Source organism: Carcharhinus amblyrhynchos, chromosome 25 (genome assembly GCF_965287045.1).
Source record: "Carcharhinus amblyrhynchos chromosome 25, sCarAmb.v2.hapA, whole genome shotgun sequence".
Lineage (NCBI taxonomy): Eukaryota > Metazoa > Chordata > Chondrichthyes > Carcharhiniformes > Carcharhinidae > Carcharhinus > Carcharhinus amblyrhynchos.
In genome coordinates this window covers 6,228,430-6,245,135 of record NC_137348.1, presented here as the reverse complement: position 1 = coordinate 6,245,135, position 16,706 = coordinate 6,228,430, and the positions used below count along the sequence as shown (strand labels likewise).

Here is a 16,706-nt window from a genome sequence, read left to right as displayed (position 1 = left end):
TGTCAAGGTACTGTTAATTACAATATATGGCAATGACTTTGTTAAGGGAATTGCTAATTTCTACTTGAACATGTAACAGGAATGATGTTGCAGCACAGTATAGATTCACTCACAAATTGCATAGTAAGAGGGAAGAAAGAAATACTTGTATTTACATAGCACCTTTCACAACTACAGGCAACCATGTCTGACTTGTTAGTCAATGGGAGCACAAATTGTTGTGATCATTTGAAATTTGGCATTCTTGCATTTGTCCTGATGAGTACAAGATGAAAAACTTCATGTTTCTCTAAACATTGATGTGATAATGACGAGATGATTTAACTTTTTGTAATGTTGATTTGAGAGGTAAGTGTTGCTGAGGAGAACACCCTGCAATCTCCCTCTCCACCTTTTCTTCTCGAAGAACAGCATGAGTTTTGCCTCTCTTCCCCTGTGACTAGACTCATTGGCTGGAATTTTACCGGCATGCCCTCCTCGGAATGGGGGTGAACGAGGCTTGCAGAATGGCATTCTCCGTTAGCCTCAGGCGGAATCTCACAAACCTCGGGTGGGTGAGGCTATAAAATTCCATTCATAGAGGTTAACGGTGTGGAAACTGGCCCTTCGGCCCAACTTGTCCGTGCCGTCCAGTTTTTACCACTAAGCTAATCCCAATTGCCCACATTTGGCCCATATCTCTCTATACCCGTTCTTACCCATGTAACTATCTAAATGGTTTTTAAAATTGTACCCGCCTCTACTGCCTCTGGCAGCTCGTTCCAAACTAAACTCTTCTATCCCTGGAATTATTCTTGCAAATCCTATCTGAACTCTTCATATCATTCTTAAAGTGTAGTGCTTTTAGAATTGGATTCTTAAAGAATTGGACTCAGTACCAGAGACTAAACCAGTGGCTTATGAAGGTTCACCATAACTTCCTTACTCTTGGACAATGTGCGTCTATTTGCAGAAGCTGGGTCCCCTTTGTGTCAAGGTACTATTAATTACAGTGTATGGAATTGCTAATTTGCTAGTTAAACATGTCCTCTATAATAGGAACACTTTGGTGGAGGTCTGTAGCACTGAGGAAGTGTCTTCCAATGACCTGAACCGAAACACCAACCTGGATTGATTCTTTCACTGCAACATTGAGTAGCACTATGTCTTTTAACTGCTTCCTCAACCTGCCCTGTCACCTACAATGATTTGTGGGCATACATTCCAACCGTTCCTCTCTTCCTGCACCCAATTTGGAATTGTATCCATTATGTAATATTGTCTTTCCCCATTCTTCCTCACAGAATCTATCACCTCGCACTTCAGGGCATTGAACTTTATCTGCCGTGTGTCTGTCCACTCCACCAGCCTCACTATGTACTCTTATGATCGTGGAATCCCTACAGCGCAGCAGGAGGCCATTGAGTCTGCTGCAACAACAATCCTACCCAGGCCCTATCCCCGTAACCCCACATATTTACCCTGCTAATCCCCCAACACTAAGGGGAAAGTTAGCATGACCAACCAACCTAATCCACACATATTTGGACATAAACGGCAATATAGCATGGCCAGTCCACCTAATCTGCGTGTCTTTTGGACTTTTGGGAGGAAACCAGAGCACCCGGAGGAAACCCAGGCAGACACGGAGAGAATGTGCAAACTCCACACCAGCAGTCACCCATTGAGCCGACACCCAGCCTTACCTCGCAACCCCAGAAATCTAAGGGGCAGATTAGCATGGCCAATCTATCTAACTGGCACATCTTTGGAGTGTGGGAGGAAATCGGAGCACCCGGAGGAAACCCACGCAGACACGGGGAGAATGTGCAAACTCCACACAGACAGTGAGCCAAACCAGGAATCAAACCCAGGTCCCTGGCGCTGTAAGGCAGCAGTGCGAACCCCTGTGCCACCATGCCGCCTTTGAAATCTATCGCTATCCTTTCCCATAAGTTCAGTTCCACCTGACTTACATTTGTGCATCTAGAACTAGGAACTCCCCTCTCCAGATGTTGCTGTGGTATAGCATCTAATTGACATCTGCGATTGTTTAGGCTTGCTTGTGCATTTTTAGCCTTTTAAATGTTTTGCATGACAAGTTTCAGGAAGCTGGTATCATCGTAGTGAAGGGAGGAACAGCTGGGACGTAGAAACAGAGCAAACAACTGTATATCTTTTTAAACAATCCAACAAAAGGATTGTGAAGTATACAGAAGGAATTGCGATTCTGGACTACAGAAAGAGGAGGGGAAAAAGAGACTTAGAGATGGAAAGAAGGAGACAGATTGGAAAAGGTTTTAAAAAAAATCACATTTTTAAAACTTTCAGCAATTAATCATAGAATCCTCCAGCACAGAAAGAGGCCATTCGGCCCATCGAGTCTGCACCGACCACGATCCCATCCAAGCCCTATCCCCATAATCCTATGTATTTACCCTAGCTTTTCCCCATGACACTAAGGGGCAATTTAGCACGGCCAATCCACCTAACTCGCACATCTTTGGACTGTGGGAGGAAACCGGAGGAAACCCACACAGACATGGGGAGAACGTGCAAACTCCACCCAGACAGTGACCCAAGGCTGGAATTGAACCCGGGTCCCTGGCGCTGTGAAGCAGCAATACTAACCACAGTGGCACCGGACTGCACAGTGGCACAGTGGTTAGCACTGCTGCCTCACAGTGCCAGGGACCTGGATTCGATTCCCGGCTTGGGTCACTGTCTGTGCAGAGTTTGCACAATCTCCCCGTGTCTGTGGGTTCTCCAGTTTCCTCCCACACTGCAAAGATGTGTGGGTTAGGTGAATTGGCCATGCTAAATTGTTCCTCTGATAGATTAGCCATGGAGAAGGTATGGGGTTATGTGGATAGGGTGGGGGAGAGGACCTGGATAAGGTATTCTGTCAAAGAATCAGCGCAGACTCAATGGGCTGAACAGCAACCTCTACTGCACTGTAGGGATTCTGTGATTCCATGAAAATTGAATGCTCCATCTTTTGGAGCACTGGGGCAGCACAGTGGTTAGCACTGCTGCTTCACAGCTCCAGGGTCCTGGGTTCAATTCCCAGCTCGGTTCACTGTCTGGGTGGAGTTTGCACATTCTCCCCGTGTCTGCATGGGTTTCCTCCGGGTACTCCGGTTTCCTCCCACAGTCCAAAGATGTGCAGGTTAGGTTGATTGGCCATGCTAAGAAATTGCCTCTTAATATCCAGGGATGCGTAGGTTAGAGGGATTAGTGGGTACAGTATATGGGGATAGGGCCTGGGTGGGATTGTGTTCAGTGCAGACTCGATGGGCTGAAGGGCCTCTTTCTGCACTGTAGGGTTCTATGATCTGCTTTCATTCAGTGGATCGAAGACATAAGTTTTTAATTTTTTTTATTCATTCGTGGAACATTGTCACTGGCGGGGCCAGCATTTATTGCCCATCCCTAGTTGCCCTAGAACTGAGTGACTTGCGAGGCCATTTCAGAGGGCAGTTGAGAGTCAACCACATTGCTGTGGCTCTGGAGTAGGCCAGACCGGGTAAGGACGGCAGATTTCCTTCCCTCAAGGACATCAATGAACCAGATGGGTTTTTCTGACAATCGTTTCGTGGCCATCAGTAGCTTCTTAATCCCAGAAATTTTTATTGAACTCAAATTCCACCACCTGCCGTGGCGCGATTCGAAACCTGCCGCGAATGGAACTGCCACAGAGCAAGTGGATAACATTTGTGTTATCTCCTCTGTATACAGAGAGAGAGAGAGAACTCGGGAAACTCTGTTAACCAGAAACCGACTTACTGTAACGTTTGTGTGTAGTTTGAATGCAAGAACACTCATGTGGGAGGCCTTTCGCAGAAACTATTCCCAACAAAACTCCGCAATATTCCCTTGCCTGAATTCAACTTAAATCAGGTTGTTTACTCCAGCTGGGTTAGATCAAGTTGTTCACACCAGCTGGGTTTGAATGAAGTTGAGCTAGCCTGGTTCGAATTGAATTGTTTATTGCAGTTTGATACTCACGATTTGAGCTGTGCAAAATTATCTGTAACATTGCAGCTGGCGCATATAATGTTCAAATAGAATGTCTATTGAATTTCTGTCTTGGGAGCCGGAACTGTCCAATAACACTCCTCTTAATGACCTCTTCTAGATGCTATTGGCCGTAATCTCAAAAGATGTAAGTTGTCAAATTGCCCACTGTTTAGGTACTGGTCGAATCTATTCAGAAAGACAACAGTTATTTCAGCCGGTTACAAGGCAGCTAACTGTGGATCAACATTAGTTGTTGAAAATTGGCGGGCGTCGATTGGGTTATTTTCCGTTTTTGGCTCGTTTCCCGATGATTCCACTTTGGACCAAGAAAGAAAAACACATGAAACCACTTTAATACCAGAACATCTGTCACTTTGACAGAAACAGTTTGTTACAGCTGGTCTATCTGACCATGCTCCCAATGCACAGAGTCTCCTGTAGCACATAGCTCAGTAACGGTCGCTTGTCAGTGCAGAGCTTGAACGTCGCCGAAGGGAGAGGCGTGCTGGAATTCTCCGGCTGTTCACGCCCCGCTGCCAGCGAGAATGGAGAATTCTGCGCTCGGCAAAATCTCCCTTCGCTGCAGCGGGACTGGAGAATCCCAGCTGCGGGCGAGATCGGAGAACCTGGCCCATTTGCTTTTATTCATTTGCGGGACAGTGAGCATCACTGGCTGGCCAGCATTTATTACCCATCTCTACTTACCTGAGGACAGTTGAGAATGGTGCAGAAGGCGGCCATTTGGCCCATTGTGCCCACAACAACTTTTTACCCAGCCTTACCCCATAACCCCAGTAGCCTCCGAAACAATTTAACCCCTAACCCGTGCATCTTTGGACTGTGGGAGGAAACCGGAGCACCCAGAGGAAACCCACGCTGACACAGGGAGAATGTGCAAACTCCGCACAGACAGTAACCCAAGGCCGGAATTGAACCTGTGAGGCAGCAGTGTGAACCACTGTGTCACCGTGTCAACCACCTTGCTGTGGCTCTGGAGTCACATGTAGGCCAGACTGGGTAAGGACGGCTGATTTCCTTCCCTAGAGGAGATTAATGAACCGGATGGATTTTTCTGACAATCGGCAATGTCATCAGTCGATTCTTAATTCCAGATTTTTATTGAATTCAAATTCCACCATCTGCCGTGGCGGGATTCGAACCCGGGTCCCCAGAACATTAGCTGAGTTTCTGGATTAATTGAATGGTAATACCACTAGGCCATCACCTCCCCCTATATTTTGTTGAAACAGAGGCAGAAAATGCTGGAAAATCATTGTAGGTCCTACAGCATCTGTGGAGAGAGAATAGAGCTGACATTTCCAGCTGGATGACCCAGACTCGAAACATTGACTCTATTCTGTCTCCACAGATGCTGTCCGATCTGCTGAGATTTTCCAGCATTTTCTGTTTTTATTTCCGATTCCAGCAGCCGCAGTGTTTTATCTTATCATTTGTTGAAGCTGTTTTGATTTCTACTCATCAGGACAAACACAAGAATGCCAAATTTCAAATGATCGCAACAATTTGTACTGCAAGAGTAAAGTTGTTGATTGGTTGGCAAATCAACTCTGATTGGCGGAAGTGTCACCATGGAGAAAGCAGCAGGGAACTATAGGCTTCTGGTTAATTCAAAAAAAGGTGCAAGGGTTCAAGGACTTTCTTTTGTTTGCAATGAACAGGACTCTGTGTATAAAGTAAAAGGGAGACAGTGGTGTAATTGTGTTGTCACCGAACTAGTAATCCAGAGACCCAGGGTTATGTTTTGGCGATCCGGGCTAGAATCCCACCACGGCAGATGGTGGAATTTAAATTCAATAAGAATTGGGAATTAAAAGTCCACTGATGATCGTGAAGCCATTGTCGATTGTCTGAAAAACCCATCTGGTTCACTAATGTCCTTTAGGGAAGGAAATCTGTCATCCTTACCTGGTCTGGTCTACATGTGACTCCAGAGCCATGTGGTTGACTCATAAATACCCTCGGAGATGGGCAATGAATGCTGGCCCAGCCAGCGAGACCCACATCCCATGAATGAAGGGGAAAAAAAGGAATCCATGTTGCTCCTAGCAAACATAGCAACACAGAAAATAGGAGCAGGAGTAGGCCATTCGGCCCTCTGAGCCTGCTGTACCATTCATTTTGAGTATGGGTCGTCATCAAATTCAATATCCTGATGCTGCCTTTCCTCAGGGACCAGGTTTTGATTCCTGGTTTGGGTGACTGTCTGTGTGCAGTTTGCACAATCCCCCCCGTGTCTGCGTGGGTTTCCTCCAGGTGATCCAGTTTCCCCCCACTGTCCAAAAGACTAATGGTTAGGTGCATTCCCTCGAACATGGACTGGAGTGTAGTAACTCAGGGATTTTCACAGTAACTTCAATGCAGTGTTAACCATAAGACTACTAATAAATACACTTTACACTTGAACTCTAATATCCCTTGGTTCCTTTAACCCCAAGAGCTATATCTAATTTCTTCTTGAAATTAATAGATTCTGAACAGAACTAGCAACTCAACGCTGGGCTGAACCGCACTCCGAGCGCGATTGATCATCTCCAATTTGTTGTAGGTGTTTTTGTTAGCGCACTCAGGAGTGTTCAGTGGCAGCACACGCAACTGTGGAATCCTATCTAATGGTTGACGTTTGACTTTGGGTTTTGCAAGTGGTTCAGTATAGTCGATGCTCGGCAACTGAGGGGGGGAACCAGACAGAGATAAGTGGCAAAAAGAGATATCTGTCCATGTAACGCGTTGCATATGTTGCTGCTACAGTGTGAAACAAGTGGTGGGAACTCATAATCATATTAAAATGCAGACGGAATTACCTCATTTCAACATCAATAGAAATTTGCAGCATTTATGCAGAGGTAGACCTCCTCCTCGTCACCAGAAAGCTATCTAGTTCAAAGCAAAAGCCATTAAAAGGCCAAACAATAAAATACGTTCTCCCGTGTCTGCCTGGGTTTCCTCCGGGTGACCATGAAACCATTGAAAATCTGGTTCACTAATGTTCTTTAGGGGGTGAAATCTGCCATCCTTACCTGGTCTGGCCTACTCCAGAGCCACAGCAATGCGGTTGACTCTTAACTGCGGCATGGTGGCACAATGGTTAGCACTGCTGCCTCACAGCACCAAGGACCCAGGTTCAATTCCAGACTCGGGTCACTGTTTGTGCAGATTTTGCACATTCTCCCCATAGCTGCGTGGGTTTCCTCCGGGCGCTCCGGTTTCCTCTCACAGTCCCAAGGTGCGTGAGTTGGGTTGCCCCTAGTGTCAGGGGGATTAGTAGGGTAAATATGTTGGGTTATGGGGGGATAAGGCCTGGGTGGGATTGTGCTTGGTGCAGACTCGATGGGCCAAATGGCCTCCGTGTGAACTATAGGGATTCTATGATTGGGTGAGAAGTGAGAAATCAGAAACATGCCTGATTCCTCATCTCTCCCCCTCCTTACCGAGCCTGTTTTGGTCGGTAAGTTAAATATTGATGACATGTTTAGCATGTCACTAACAAGCCCCAGACGTTATTACCTGGGCTCATTTGTGTCAATACCCCCACCAGTTGAGCTTCCAGGGTGGCATTCCTGCAGTCTGGGATGCTGGGTGGGATGGACGGTGCTGAGTCCCAATGTCTATGGAGTGGGATAGCAGGAGATCTCCCCAGTAAACTGGCTTCACCAATGATCTGCAGCACCACCCCCCCATCCTCCCCCTGCTGGCGTGAACCACATCCTGGCAATTCTTTTGCGACCCATAACTCACCGAAAGAAACTGACGCAATTCTCTCTCGTTTTCTCATTCAGTCAACACTTAGAATTTTGTCTTTAAGATTGCACCCTATGACTTTGTGGCCCCTCCCCAATGAAATTGGGAACTATCTGACCCCCTGAGGAACTTGTCCAACTCTGAACTTGCTCAATACCTGGGCATGATCCTCTTCCCCCACCCCCCCCGCCACCCCGGGGGGATGTACTTACCTGTGCGTCCCCGATAGGAACGGATCAATAGGCCTCATTCTTCCAAAGCTCACAAGACCATAAAACACAGGAGCAGAATTAGGCCACTCGGCCCATCAATTCTGCTCCACCATTCAATCATGGCTGATAATTTTCTTATCCCCATTCTCCTGCCTTTTCCTCGTAACCCCTGATCTCCTTATTAATCAAGAACCTATCTATCTCTGTCTTAAAGACACTCAATGACCTGGCCTCCACCGCCTTCTGCGGCAAAGAATTCCACAGATTCACCACTCTCTGGCTGAATAAATTCCTCCTCATCTCTTTTTTAAAGGAGCGTCCCTTCACTCTGAGGTTGTGCCCTCTGGTTCTAGTTTTTCCCACGAGTGGAAGCATCCTCTTCACATCCACTCTATCCAGACCTTACATTTTCCTGTAAGTTTCAATAAGATTCCCCCTCATCCTTCTAAACTCCAACAAGTACAGACCCAGAGAGCTCAACCATTCCTCACACGACAAGTTCTTCATTCCATGGATCATTCTTGTGAACTCCCTCTGGACTCTTTCCAAGGCCAGCACATCCTCCCTTAGATATGGAGCCCAAAACTGCTCACAAAACTCCAAATGAGGTCTGACCAAAGCCTAATACAGCCTCAGAAGTAAGCCCTGCCCAAATGAATCATGCCGGAAAGGGTTAGGGAAGGGGACTCTTACAGGGCAAGGATAATATAGCCTACTAATCACATTTCAGTATATGATAATGAGGTTCCTGGAGTGGCACAGTGCCAAGGACCTGGATTCGATTTCAGGCTTGGGTCTGTGTGGAGTTTGCACATTCTCCCTGTGTCTGCCTGGGTTTCCTCTGGGCATTCTGGTTTCCCCCAACAGTCCTCCCATGTGCTGGTTAGTTGCATTGGCCTTGCTAAACTCTCCCTCAGTATACCCGAACAGGCGCCAAAGTGTGGATTTTCACTGCAGTGTTAATGCAAGCCTACACGTGACGCTAATAAATAATCTTACCTCCAACTAGGTTGTCAATGAGGCTGAGAGGGTGGAACCTGGGGATGGGGACCTCTCTACACAGGGGTTCCTGCTGCAGGCGGGACACTAATAAATAAACTTCTTAAAACAAAATGCTGGTGGAAAATGTACACAACATCATCCTTTTCTCGGACAGAAGAGAGAATTCTCTGGCTAGAATACCACCAAGTTGCGAAGATGCTCCAGTGTCATTATAACTTCTTCAGAGCCAAATGTTACACGTCCCAAAGTGAGGCGAGTCTCGAGTTTGACTCTAAAGGTTGCTTCAGCTTGACCACAAACAAGCCCCACATCTGTCATTCCCAGCTGCGTTGTGTAATGAAGGATCTCATCAGCTTACCAGTGGAATCTCAGACATTGCAAATGCTTTGGGGTGGGGAGGGGTCATCCCAAAATAATTTTACATCTGTCCAATGGAAAGCAACGTTGAAAAAGATGAGTCTTGTCGCTCAAGTTGATTTAATAGTCGTGAAACATTCTCTGAACAAAGCTGAGTGTATACACTGGAATGGACCTCATCAGTCATCAGGGACACTTTCTAATACACTAACATCTTAATCTTAATGTCAAGTGTAAAAAATACTTGAGGATTTGAACTCACCAAAAAAAAGCCCATTGGAAACATAACCATGTAATACAGCCTTGGTTTCTGTTATGTAATCTAGTGTATCAGCAGAGTCATAGAATTCCTACAGTGCAGAAGGAGGCCATTCAGCCCATCAAGTATGCACCAACAACGATCCCACCCAGGCCCCATCCCCACAATCCCACCCAGGCCCTATCCCCACAATCCCAAGCATTTACCCTAGCTAGTCCCCCTGACATGAAGGAGCGATTTAGCATAGCCAATCCACCTAACCCGCACATCTTTACACTGGGGAAGAAAACCACTGTGGCACCAATGGTGCCTGAATTACCTCATATACTTATACTTACGGGGGCGACACGGTGGCACAGTGGTTAGCGCTGCTGCCTCACAGTGCCAGGGACACGGGTTTGATGCCCAGCTCGGGTCACTGTCTGTGTGGAGTTTGCACATTCTCCCCGTATCTGCGTGGGTTTCTCTCCGGGCGCTCCGGTTTCCTCCCCCAGTCCGAAAGTGCTGGTTAGGTGCATTGGCCGTGCTAAATTCTCCCTCTGTGTACCCGGACTGGAGTGTGGCGACAAGGGGGTTTTCACAGTAACTTCATTGCAGTGTTAATGTGAGCCTAATTATGACACTAGTAAATAAACTTTAAACTTTAAAAAACTTTATACTTGGCAAAACAAAAGAAACAAAGAAAACACTGCAGTTTTATATTTTCACAATGACCAATAAAATAATTTGTTGTTTTCAAAGTGAATGTTAGAACCCTACAGAGCAGATGAAGGCCGTTCAGCCCATCGAGTCCGCACTGACCACAATCCCACCTAGTGACTCCATCCCTATTTCCTTAACCCCACATATTTACTCTGCTAATCCCACTGACACTAGGGTCAATTTAGCATGGCCAATCACCCTATCCCATACATCTTTGGACTGTGGAAGGAAACCGGAGCATCCGGAAGAAACCCACGCAGACACGGGGAGAACATGCAAACTCCACACATACAGTGGCCCAAGCAGGAATCGAACCCAAGTCCCTGGTGCCGTGAGGCAGCAGTGCTAACCACTGTGCCACCGTGATGAGGTTATGAGGGAGGCCACACCTGGAGCACTATGCATCTTTTTGGTCTCCTTACCTAAGGAATGACATACTTGCCGAGAGAGAGAGAGTGCAATGAAGATTCACTAGAATTTTTCCGGGGTTGACTGGTTGTCCCATGTAGGCCAGGCCCATATTCTCCAGCGTTTAGGAAAATAAGAGGTAATCTCATTAAAGCAGACAAAATTTTAAGGGACATTTCGGAGTAGATGCAGAGATAAGGGGCGGAATTTTACAGCTTCGCTGGGGTAAGATCGGAAATTCCTGGTTGAGGTTAACAGAGATTTCCGTTGTTGGACCCTCACCGGTGCTGAGACTGGGCGGGCAAAGTGGTAAGAATTCCGGCCAATGTTTCACCTGATCGGGGAACAATGGGCGGGATTTTCCGGTCGCAATCGCCCCAATAAATCCCACTCGTGGTCAACAGACCTTTGAGTGGCAAGTCTCCCGCCCACTACAATTGCCATGGCGGGCGGGACAGGAACGTCCCTCCCACTGTCCCAGAAAGAGGGGGCCTCAATTTAGCAAAAGAGTTTCTTTACTCAAAGGTTGTGAATCTTTGGAATTCTCCGGCCCGGAAAGCTGTGGGTGCTCAGTCATTGCCGGAATTTTACCATCCCCCCGCCACTGGAATTGGAGTGAGTGAGAGGCGGATAATGGGAAAATCCGTTAACCTCGGGCGGGATATTACGGTTTCAGAACAAGCGAGGCCTAAAATCCCACCCATTGAGTTTGTTCAGGCCAGAGACTGCTGGGAAATCACAGGACAGGGGGATAGTGCAGGAAAATGGAGCAGGGGGCGGCACGGTGGCACAGTGGTTCACACTGCTGCCTCACAGCGCCAATTACCAGTCTCAGTCTGTATGGAGTCTACATGTTCGCCCCGTGTCTGCGTGGGTTTCCTCCAGGTGCTCCAGTTTCCACACACAGTCCAAAGATGTACGGGTTAAGTTGGTTGGCCATGCTAAATTGTGTCAGGGGGGTAAATATATGGGTTTCTAGGAATAGGACCTGAGTGGGATTGTTAACAGTGCAGACTCAATGGGCCAAATGGCCTCCGTCTGTACTGTAGGGATTCTACGTAACAGATCATCCATGATATTGCCAAAAGGGATAGCAGGCTTGAAGGGCTGAATAGCCCACAGACCCTTCTGTTTCTTGCGTTCAGGAAGTGAGACATTTCATGATCTCCACATTGGTAAATGTACTTACTATTAGAATGTGATATTTGTTTAACCTGATACATTGCAAGCGGTTCAGATAAGAATCATATCAGCTGATCTCTTTGGTTTCTGTGTGTTTTATTCAACAGGGACGCCAAGGACCACATGGAAACCCAGGCCGGTCTGGTCCCCCGGGTGTGAAGGTTGGTGCCTTATGAAAAAATATTGTCTTCAATTCTTATGTTGTGCTTTGCAATCATTCTGTGTCCAATAACAGCTTGTCATAAATATTCTTAACTTCTTCCCAATTCTATGCATCTAGTAACTTCATTAGAGATCAAACTATCGCCAAGATTTAAGCATTGAAGTGTTCCATAGTGTTCCATTTCTGGGTTCCAAATTTACTCAACGGCCTGAATTTTTTGGATGGTTGTGTGCCCGCTGGTGATACAGCCCCCACCACAGATTTCCCAGCGGGATGATGGTGGCTCCCACGGGAATTCCCATTGAGAGTGGCGAGACCAGAAGATCCCGTCTCCCACCGCCCAAGAAAACACTGAGGGGAGACCGGAGCATCTGGCCCATTTGCCCTTCATTGCTAGAGGGATGGAGGTGCTAGTGAGGCCACACCTGGAGTTCTGTGTACAGTTTTGGTCTCCTTACTTGAGAGAGGATATACCGGCACTGGAGGGGGTGCAGAGGAGATTCACTAGGTTGATTCCGGAGTCGAGAGGGTTGGCTTATGAGGAGAGACTGAGCAGACTGGGTCTATACGCATTGGAATTTGGAAGAAAGTTGGGGGGGAATCTGAAAGAAACATATCAGGTTATGAAGGGAATAGATAAGATAGAAGCAGGGATGTTGCTTCCACTGGTGGGGGGTAACTAGAACAAGGAGGCACAGCCTCAAAATAAAGGGGAACAAATTTAGGACTGAGTTGAGGGGAAACATCTTCTCCCAAAGGGTTGTGAAATTCCCTGCCCAGTATTTTTTGTTTTTAAGGCAAGGATAGATCGTTTTTGAACAGTAAAGAAATTAGAACAAAGAAAAGTACAGCTCAGAAATAGTCCCTCCAAATGGTCTTTTGAATGGGCTAGTTGGACCAATGTGTGGCACAGGCTTGGAGGGCCGAAGGGCCTGTTTCCTGCGCTGTACTGTTCTTTGTTCTTTGTACTTTGTTCCAAACCTGTGCCAAACATGATGCCCTCACTAAACTAACAAAAACCCCCGTCCCTTACTCAGTCCACCTCCCTCTATTTTCTCCTAATTCATGGACCCGTCCAGGTGCCACTTAAATTTTAATTTTGAAATTTCGAAACCCCACAGTGCAGAAGGAGGCCGTTCAGCCCATCGAGTCTGCATAAACAACGATCGCATCTATGCCCGTCACCCCACATATTTACCCCACTAATCCCTCTAACCTATGTATCCCAGTTCACTTAGAGGCAATTTAGCATGGCCAATCAACCCAACTGCACACCTTTGGACTGTTGGAGGACCTGGAGGAAACCCATGCAGACACATGGAGAACATGCAGGCTCCACACAGACAGCCAGGATACGAACCCGGGTCCCTGGAGCTGGAAGGCAGCAGTGCCAACCACTGTGCCACCCACGTTGTTAATGTGTCTGTTTCTGCCACCTCCTCTTGCAGTGCGTTCCAGGCACCCACCACACTTCCCCCACACCTCTCCCTTAAACTTTCTCCCTGTCACCTTGAACCTGTGCCCCCTATTAATTGACCCTTCCACCCTGGGGAAAAAGCCTCTGACTATCCACCCTGTCTGTGCCCCTCATAATTTTGTAGACCTCTATCAGGTCTCCCCTCAGTCTCTGTTTTTTCCAGCAAAAACAATCCTAGTTTATTCAACCTCACCTCATAGCCAACATTCTAGTGAACCTTCTTTGCACTCTCTCCAAAGCTTCCACGTCCTTCTGGTAGTGTGGGGACCAGAGCAAATAGTCCAAATGCAGCCTAACCAAGGTTTTGTATAGCTGCAATATGATTTCCCAACTCTTGTACTCAGTCCCCTGTCTGATGAAGGCAAGCATGCCATAAGCCTTCTGAATCACCTGGGCCATTTGTGTTAGCACTTTTAAGGAACTGTGGACCTGCACGCCCAGATCCCTCTGTATATTAATTAAGGGTTAGGGCGAGTGGGCGGGTGAGTGGAGCTGAGTCCACGGAAAGATCAGCTGTGACCTTATTGAATGGTGCAGCAGGCTCGAGGGGTCTGATGACCTACTCCTGCTCCTAGTTCTTACCCCAGAGAGCCGTGAATGTTCAGTTGTTAAGGATGTTTGAAGTAGTGATCGATAGACGGGATCATGTAGGATGGGCTCCTATGTCTTATGTTCCCAGTGAATCTCCAACGTGGCGGGAATTCAAAGGATGAGCATTGGACATTAGCGTAGTAACTTCTGGGCAATTCAAACTTAGGCTGTTCCGTGCTTGATATTAACATATCAACTCTTATAAATAGAACAGATTAATTCACCCGTGGTGTCATATTCAGAATGATCCAGTTCCTTACAGGGAGGTAGGAAACATTGGAAATTGATAGATGGCCTCTTGCTAGTTGTGTTTGGTAACAGGCCAACCTTGGCAGAAATCTGTAGATAAATCACTTCTTCTCCTTCTCCTGCCAGAGACGGGTACTTGGCAGACAAAACAGGGGAAAAAAATTCAAACAAATACATGGGGAAAGCATTAAAATGAGCGTTATTATTTCCACACTGGCAATAGTTATATCTGAATTTGGAGTGAAGATCCAATTTAGTTAGGTTTAAGTTTATTTATTAGTGTCACAAATAGGCTTACATTAACACTGCAATGAAGTTACTGTGAAAATCCCCTAGTTGTCACACTCCTGCACCTGTTCAGGTACACTGAGGCAGAATGTAGCATGGCTAATACACCTAACCAGCACATCTTTCGGACTGTGGGAGGAAACCGGAGCACCCGGAGGAAACCCACGCAGACACGGGGAGAATGTGCAGACGCCACACAGACAGTGACCCAAGCTGAGAATCAAACCCCGGTTGCTGGCGCTGTGAGGCAGCAGTGCTAACCACTGTGCCGCACACAATCTCACAGCCTTCTGAGTTGAAAGGCAACAGTTTTGCCTTTCGACTCAGAATAGTGGCGTTTGCAGCTAAAGGAATAGAATATAAAGATAAGGAAATATTGTTGCAACTATACAAGGTACTGATGAGAACCCACCTGGAGCATTGTGCACAGTTTTGGTCTCCTTATTTGGGGAAAGATGTAGTGGCATTGGAGGCAGTTCAGAGGAGGTTCACTAGATTGATTCCAGAGATGAGGGGTTTGTCGTATGAAGAGAGATTGAACGGGTTAGACCGATACTCTCCGGAATTGAGAGGAGTGAGGGGAGATCAAATTGAAGTACACAAGATGATAAAAGTTATGGATAAAGTAGACATGGAGCATTTGCTTCCTCTTATGGGGCATTCTGGGACAAGAGGTCACGGTCTTCGGATAAGGGGATAGCAAATTTAAAACAAAGTTGAGGAGAAACTACCTCTCCCAAAGGGTTGCGAATCTGTGGAATTCGCTACCCGAAAGTGCGGTGGACGCTGGGACAGTGACTAAGTTTAAGGAGGAGTTAGACATTTTTAATTGGTAATGGGTTGAAGGTTTATGGGGAGAAGGCAGGAAAATGGGGATGAGGAGCATATCAGCCAGGATCGAATGGCAAAACAGACTCGATGGGCCGAATGGCCTAATTCTGCTCCTATGTCTTATGAACTTGTGAACCTCAATGATTTGATTTTGGTTTGATTTATTATTGTCACATGTATTAACATACAGTGAAAAGTATTGTTTCTTGCGCGCTGTACAGATAAAGCATACTTTTCATAGAGAAGAAACGAGCGAGTACAGAATGTAGTGTTACAGTCATAGCTGTGGTGTAGAGAAAGATCAACTTAATGCAAGGTAGGTCCATTCAAAAGTCTGACACAACAGGGAGGAAACTGTTCTTGGGTCGGTTGGTACGTGACCTCAGACTTTTGTATCTTGAAGGTGGAAGAGAGAATGTCCGGGGTGCAGGGGATCCTTAATTATGCTGGCTGCTTTGCCAAGGCAGCAGGAAGGGTAGACAGAGTCAATGGATGGGAGGCTAGTTTGTGTGATGGATTGGGCTACATTCGCAACCTTTTGTAGTTCCTTGTGGTCTTGGGCAGAGCAGGAGCCCATACCAAGCTGTGATACAACCAGAAAGAATGCTTTCTATGATGCATCTGTAAAAGTTGGTTAGAGTCGTAGCAGACATGCCAAATTTCCTTAGTCTTCTGAGAAAGTAGAGGTGTTCATAACTATAGTGTCAGCAATGGGGGGGACCAGGACAGGTTGTTGGTGATCTGGACACCTAAAAACCTGAAGCTCTCGACCCTTTCTACTTGGTCCCCGTTGATGTAGATGGGGCATGTTCTCGTGTAGGTATTATAAGATAATTGTCATGATTCCAGAAGCTCTCCTGCCCCTGCTGTTGATGTCTACATTGTCACAAAGCTGCCTTTAGAGGGGACTTTACTTTCTCAGAAGATTAAGGAAATTTGGCATGTCCGCTACGACTCTCACCAACTTTTACAGATGCACCACAGAAAGCATTCTTTCTGGTTGTATCACAGCTTGGTACGGGCTCCTGCTCTTTTCTGACTGCTTGTACAGACCTGTGACGAGGTTTTCCTTTCCCAAACACAGCCGATTGTGTAGCGGAAACCTCAGGCATTGTTAGTTCAGCTTTTCTCATTGCAAACCAAACCACACACCAGCTTCTCTGAAGAGTGGATTATTTATGAGGATTGTAATACGCTCATTATCTCGTTAAAGCATGCTGCGCGACA

General features: G+C 46.7%; 1 protein-coding gene across 1 annotated transcript in view; it reads left to right on the top strand.

Annotated features, from left to right (window-relative positions):
• The window catches only part of col27a1b (collagen, type XXVII, alpha 1b), a 576,392-nt gene that overhangs the window by 115,610 nt on the left and 444,076 nt on the right, over positions 1-16,706 (top strand). Inside the window, exon 5 of the mRNA XM_080211775.1 lies at positions 11,988-12,041. Within this exon, the coding sequence (XP_080067901.1) occupies positions 11,988-12,041 (54 nt within the window). The remainder of the gene's footprint in view (positions 1-11,987; positions 12,042-16,706) is intronic.